The sequence below is a fragment of the Aplidium turbinatum genome, chromosome 14 (assembly GCF_918807975.1).
Source record: "Aplidium turbinatum chromosome 14, kaAplTurb1.1, whole genome shotgun sequence".
Classification (NCBI taxonomy): Eukaryota; Metazoa; Chordata; class Ascidiacea; order Aplousobranchia; family Polyclinidae; genus Aplidium; species Aplidium turbinatum.
The window spans coordinates 4,436,567-4,443,163 of NC_137485.1; the positions used below are offsets into that span (position 1 = coordinate 4,436,567).

Below are 6,597 nucleotides of genomic sequence, written 5' to 3' on the forward strand. Positions count from 1 at the left end.
ATCTTCTTGAAGCTTGTGACAAACCTACCTTCATAAAGCGTTGTCACTTCCGCCCCGTTTGCACAGTGATTACGCGCCCGGCTCAAGATCACGCAGCGCTGGTTCGACTTTTGGGCTGTGCGCTTGAGCGACACATTTCAGGACTGCTCTCCATTCAGCGACACCTAGTGAATGGAACAATTCCCAGGCAACAACACTTCAACAATCGGAAACTTCACTCTGACAATCTCGGTAACCGGCCCTGCGTCAAGAGCCTCTACAAGTATGCAAAACTACCAGGAATAACCAATCAAGGCTTTGTCTGTCCGAGGATAAAGATTCAAAATCTAAACCAAACCAATGTAGGGCTTGGAGGCTATGCTTAGCCTACTCTGGATATTCTATTACATCAGTTTATCTTTTCCAAACAAACCAAGAATAAACTAAAACCCTAAAGCTTTGATTGATTAGTTTATAGTTAGGTGGGTAGCCTACCCATGTATCGTTCTAGAAATGAATATTTATTCTTACTTGCTAAAAAGTGCAAAAACAAAAGTAGCAATCCGCATTGAAAAGGTTTGCTGTAAGCTTGCCCGTGGATAAACGTTATTGACATGATAAGGTGTTATATAACACATTGGAGTGTTACATAATCATAATGCAAGTTATCAGATCACAAATCTTATATGGCTTCAGGGCCCAGACAACGTGTTCTTTGTTTTGCAAACTTGTTCAGTTTAAAATAAATGGCCTGCATAGCCTGCGGAAAGGTTAGTTATGTAACAATGCAACAGAAGTTTCCTATAAAAGATCGATACATGAATTGAAATCATTCAGACTTGTTACAAGCTCCAGATTGCATTGTTCGAAACAATTGAATCGCTTCGTAATCTATTGTCTTCGTTTCTCTGACAGTCTTATCCAAAATCATCAACAACATGAAGTTATTGTCGTGCCTCGTTGTCATAGTGATGAGCGTATCCATGGGGATGGTTCAAGCAGGACCATTTTTCTGGCTGAACAACAATCGGAGAACATCTGGTTCCTCTGGTGGTTATCAAGGAGGATATCCTTGGCAGAACAATGGAGGCGGAAGAAATCCTTTCTTTGGTGGAAACCAAGGCAGCTACAACACTCCAAGTGAAAAACCATCATACACTTTGTACGGAGAACAACCACAGGTGGGAAATCTGCATTGGAAGTTTGTTTACTGTAAAGCAAACTTCTGTTTGAGAACAAAATTAACAGGTTATAGAAGTTTGGCTACTAGTTCTGTTTGATTAATCGATGCATTAATCTCGATATATAAAATAGCAGCAGGTTTTTTATTTTTCGAAGTAGTTTGATTTGAACACCTTGACAATTTTTTTGGTCTTTTTCAGGATGGTTCTTATGAAGTCAGGCAATACTCTGGTGCGTATTGGACCAGTACAAATATGGATGGTCCTACCATGGATATGGTGAACCCGTTTGGGGTGCTGTTCCAGTACATATCTGGAAATAATATGCAAAGTAAGTTCAAGTTGACTTCAGATGTTATCACATTTTTAACCTAGTAAATATGTGCACATTTAATCTGACATAAACTAAATATGATGCATTGTAACAATGTAATAGGCTATGTTCATTTTAAACGTTGCTGGGTTTTGAAGCAATTATCAATAGGTATATTAAAAACGTTAACTGTTGTATTAAAACAGGCCATAAAGCAATCTTCCATTTTATTGTGGCAAGTCTTGTGAAAAGACTCATTTTTTTACAAGTTTCATGTGTTTGTTTTTGATATTTGAAAAACGTGTTTCCAACATCAAATTTAAACTCGATTTTGTTCCAGATGCTTCAATCGCAATGACCGTTCCAGTAACGACTACTTTCCGTCACCGTCCTTGTTTGTTATGCGACAGAACTTATACCATGTCGTTTTATCTACCAAGTGCATTTCAAAAATCTCCTCCTATTCCACGTGATTCACGCGTTTACACTGATTACAGGGAGCCTCTAATTGCTTATGTCAGGTAAGCACATTAACTCATTGCTGTTAAAAGGCATAATTGTATAACAAGTGGTCAATGTAGCAATGATGACAAGTTCAAATGCATTCATTGATTTCATTCAATCTTTATTTTTTAACGTTTCCATTGTTATTTTTATATAAAATAGAAAACTAAATGGTTGGTTAAACAAGCAAAAAATAGCCTGATGTGCTGTTTAATTAACTCTTTCATGTAAGCATGTAAGCTTTTTTCGATATCCTATAACAATTAAATCATTTCAGGAGATTTTCTGGATGGGCTAAAGAATTGGATTACCAGGTTAACGCCCAACAATTGCTGAGGAGTCTCGAAGACAATGGCATCGACTCATCGACGCTGGAAACCGATGTATTTTATGGAGCGTCTTACGACAGTCCCATGAAATGGCACAATCGACGTAATGAAGTCTGGCTCGTTCGAAGAAGATCATAAATTCATTTTCGTAGCTTCGTTATTAAATTTCTAATTTCTGTGAAATTGTTTTAATATTTTTAAAATTAATTGAAAGTAGTTCTTTGAAGATCATCGTTATCATCCATCCGGGCGCGTCCGGACACCATCTACTCCTACATTGTTTCTCTAAATACCCTGTATCTCATCAAAATAATGACTGTTCATGTTTCTGTACTCCTGTGTCTTTCTCTAATTGATGAAGACAAATTTCTACTATTAAAAGACCAAAAGCAAAAGCTCTTTGTCGTAAGTAATGGTGTCAGAACATTATTGAACAACAAGCTTCCAAAACTGTACATAGGCTATTGCATTCTCTGTTGACCAATGTTGCACTTACGTGTCAATTACTTTTTGTTATTTTGTATAAGTTGTGTTCTTATAAGTGGCTACACTTTTCTTCCAATCATGCAAATTAAGACTCTTATAAGTTTTGATGTATTGCGTTTACGTTTTCATTCATTCAATTGTACACTGCGGCCATCGCAGATTAATTCTTCCTCCTTATGGCCCTTACTTTTTATTCGTCTGCCCAATTCGTAGTTTTTGTGTAAAATTGGATTTTTTTGCAATTGTTATTATTATTGTAGAATTATATTGAACAAAAATTTGATACATGTGGCAAGTTTGTGCTTTTGCATTTATTAATACAATAACCGTTCGATATAACTTGTTGTGATAATTAGGCCTACCATGGCCACCTAAAGGTACGGCCTGATTTCAACTTACTTTTTCTCATTTGCTATTGCTTCCCCAAGGCAACAAAAAAGTTTTACGTCATTAGGAAACAGCAAAAAGTAAAAACATCTCAAAAAATGTCAGTCAAGCACAAGCAGTAGCTGTAATCAAAATCTGCAAAATGTGACAAATCAGGCCACATCTCCAGGTGGCCATGGGCCTAATGAAATGAAAAGTTTTCATCAGAGCTTCAAATTTTCAGAAAGATGAAAATATTTCATACGTGTTCATTTCAGTTTAGTTTCATTTCTGACCATTTTAGAAGTTTGACTGAAAGAGCCCCTGATAGATTGTTCCTGCCAGTTTTGCATACTTGTAGAAGCTTTGAACCACTGATTTATAGAGGCAAACATAAAACACAAAACTTTTAAACGAGACAAGTTTAGATACAAAACTAGTGGGCAGTTAGTAACTTAGAATCTTTTAGCCCAATGTCAGTTAGCTTAGAATTCCAGCGTACAAGGCACAAACGTCTGATTTGGTTACTCGTGAGACTTTTCAATCAAATTTACACTTCTTCACCTCAGTTTAACTTTTTTTTCCCAACACATTTTGCTTTCTGATCTATCTCATTTTGGGTGGGTTTACACAGTCTCAGTGGCCGAGTGGTTTTGGACTTCAGCTCTGATGCTAGTAGACCTGAGATCGATTATAGGTCGGCGGGTAATAAAGTGATGTTGACATCCTAAACATGAACTTTGTCGCTAATAAACCTAAGCGGCTGTGGAGTGACAATAAATAACGGGTACAAAAAACTACAATTAGTTACATATTTTCTTTGATTTTTCTGTCTTTGTTATATAATGTATACAAGAATGCAATAACACATCGTTTCAACGACAAACGTCCATCGAAAACTGAATTTGAGTACAGCCGTTCATGAATCCGTGTTAAGCCTTTACTATCCAGACTTCGTTTCGTCTGTTAAGTCTTTTAGAAGGTCTGTCGTAAGATGCTCCATAAAATAGATTGCCCTCTATTGCAGATAAATCAATGCCGTTTATCTGAAGACTCTTCATCAGTTCTTGAGCGTTCGCTTGATAGTCTAGCTCTTTTGCCAAACCAGAGAATGTCCTAAACAAATCAAGATTTGTTAAATACTGGTTACAGAACAACTTTGTAGAAGCAACTGTATTTATGTGATTCTTAACCGGGGAGAAATTTTACCCAAAGCACAAATTTCATGATTTTAGGGAGGAATTTTATCGTACGGTATATTGTATAATTGGGAAAGTATTTGAGCTTATTTACGTAGACTGGAAAGGAATATTTGAATTGAACCTAAAGAAAAACATTGAGTGTTTTGTGTCAGACAGCATGACTAGGATGGGGATAAATTGACTTTCTAGCATCATAGTCTGCAGACGACTTTTACTCTCAGCTACTGGGGTGAACTGTCGACTTAATTGTTTGCTTTTCTACTGACAGTTATGTTCACTGTTTAGGCATTTTTTTGTGTGAAGGTTTAATACAGTGTCGTACACTACTGACTAGGATAGGTCGCAAAATGGACTTTTTCATTAATTCGAAAACCTCAAATGGATATGTGAAAATAGATAGTTTACCTGACGTAAGCAATCAGAGGTCTACGGTAGTCAGTGAAAACGCGTGAGTCACGTGAAACAGGAGGAGATTCTTGGAATGCACTTGGAAGATAAAACGACATGGTATAAGTTCTGTCACATAACAAACAAGGACGATGACGGAAAGTAATCGTTACTGGAACGGTCATTGCGATTGAAGCATCTGGAACGAAATCAAGTTTAATGTTGAAATTTGATGTTGGAAACACGTTTTTCGAACACTTACAATCAAGAACAAATAACTTTGACAAAAAATAACTCAACAGTTTTGAAAATAAACTTAAAAACATGTTTTTCAAATGCTTTTTAATAAAATTTTTTTTTTTTCTTTTAATTAAAATTGAAAAAAAAGCGAATTTTACATAAAAAACCTACCAGTAGACAGGACTGTTGTCATCTAATAGTAAACTTACTTTGCTTGTTATTTCCCGAGATGTATTGGTACAGCATCATGAACGGATTTACACTATTCAACGCAGGACCACTGACCGTTACACTTGTCCAATACGCACGAGGGTACTCTCGGACTTGGTAAGAACCATCCTGATAAAAATTTCAATTAGTAGGCTACAATTGCTAATTAATGCAAAGGAATATTATAATAACCTTGATTACTTTGACAATATTTGTTTGCAACTTCAGCTGTGGTGAGCACTGGTCAGTTATAAATCCAAATTAAATTAGGTTTTTGTAATTGTGTGAGATTTTTCCACCAAAATGCAAACGAAACAACATTCCTCAAATTAGAAGGTCCGGCACAAAAGTACAGATTGTCGGGCACAGCAACAAAAATGTCTTGAAAATCAAATACTTTGACCACAAAATCAAATCTTTAAAATTGAAATGCTAAAAGTTTCTCTTTGAATTTTCATTCTGCAGAGACAGATAAAAAAACATTTTATAACGTATTTAAAATAATCTACAGTAGGCTACCGGTAAAAGATTTCATCGAAAGTTAAAGGCAGAGTTTTAATATTAAAGTTAATTTTCATTTTTTTCAATTTTATTTCGTTAAAATCAACATTAAATATTCGCTTCCTACTTGAGGTTGATCTTCGTACAAAGTGAATGGAGATTCTTCATGAGCCTCATCAGTGGAACTTCTTTCTTGATGGCTGTTCTGCAAAGAATGTCTTCCTCGTTGAGAGTCATCAAAGAGACCAAATCTTCTCCAGTTTTTGTTCATCCAAGAAAATGGTCCGGCTTGTACATTTTCCATGGATATGCTCATCACTATGACACCAATACACAACAATAACTTCATGTTGTTGGTGATTTGAATAGAATGTTCTAGAAACTAAACAAAACAGATTACGAAGCGATTCGATTGCTTAGCACAATGAGTCTAGAAGTATTTCAATTCAGCACTCACACTTTTATAGCAAATTTATGCTGCAATGCTGCAGAATTAACCTTATTGAAGTAACGCATGAGCAACTGTGCCATGTAGCTACAATGTTGCAAGCGTCATTCTAAATCTAAAATTACGTCATGTTTTCGTTGCACTGTATCTGCATGGTATACATTGTCTAAATGTGATGAATAGTTGTGATATTGTGATGTATTGCTTAGTCAGGAGGTGAGTGTTACATAACTTGTTTTGCAAGAAATATCAGTATGGTATACAGGCTAGACTATGCAGAGGCAAATAACTTTGCTGCAAACCACTTCAATTTCAATTCTTTAAAAAATACAAAAGTGTCCACCAGTCATTTTGAAGACGGCATACTTTCATATGCTGGCTAACACTTTGTGAGACACTCTATCATAAATGTTTAGAATGCAGGCTACTGTGGTTCAAGTTTTTTCAACAT

The 6,597-nt window shown here is 35.9% G+C and overlaps 2 protein-coding genes across 2 annotated transcripts; one reads left to right on the forward strand and one right to left on the reverse strand.

Moving 5' to 3' along the window:
- The first annotated feature begins 830 nt into the window (after positions 1-830).
- LOC145783263 (heme-binding protein 2-like) lies at positions 831-3,075 on the forward strand. Its single transcript, XM_082595083.1, has 4 exons — positions 831-1,160; positions 1,362-1,491; positions 1,814-1,994; positions 2,255-3,075. Exons 1-4 carry the CDS (start codon positions 918-920, stop codon positions 2,442-2,444), a joined length of 744 nt encoding a protein of 247 aa, XP_082451209.1. The 5' UTR covers positions 831-917; the 3' UTR covers positions 2,445-3,075.
- Positions 3,076-3,088: 13 nt separating this feature from the next.
- Positions 3,089-6,131, reverse strand: LOC145783264 (heme-binding protein 2-like). Its single transcript, XM_082595084.1, has 4 exons — positions 5,826-6,131; positions 5,197-5,326; positions 4,766-4,946; positions 3,089-4,274 (listed from the first exon to the last, which is right to left on the reverse strand). The coding sequence occupies exons 1-4, from the start codon at positions 6,045-6,047 to the stop codon at positions 4,091-4,093; spliced, it is 717 nt and encodes a 238-aa protein (XP_082451210.1). The 5' UTR covers positions 6,048-6,131; the 3' UTR covers positions 3,089-4,090.
- Between the last annotated feature and the right edge of the window lie 466 nt (positions 6,132-6,597).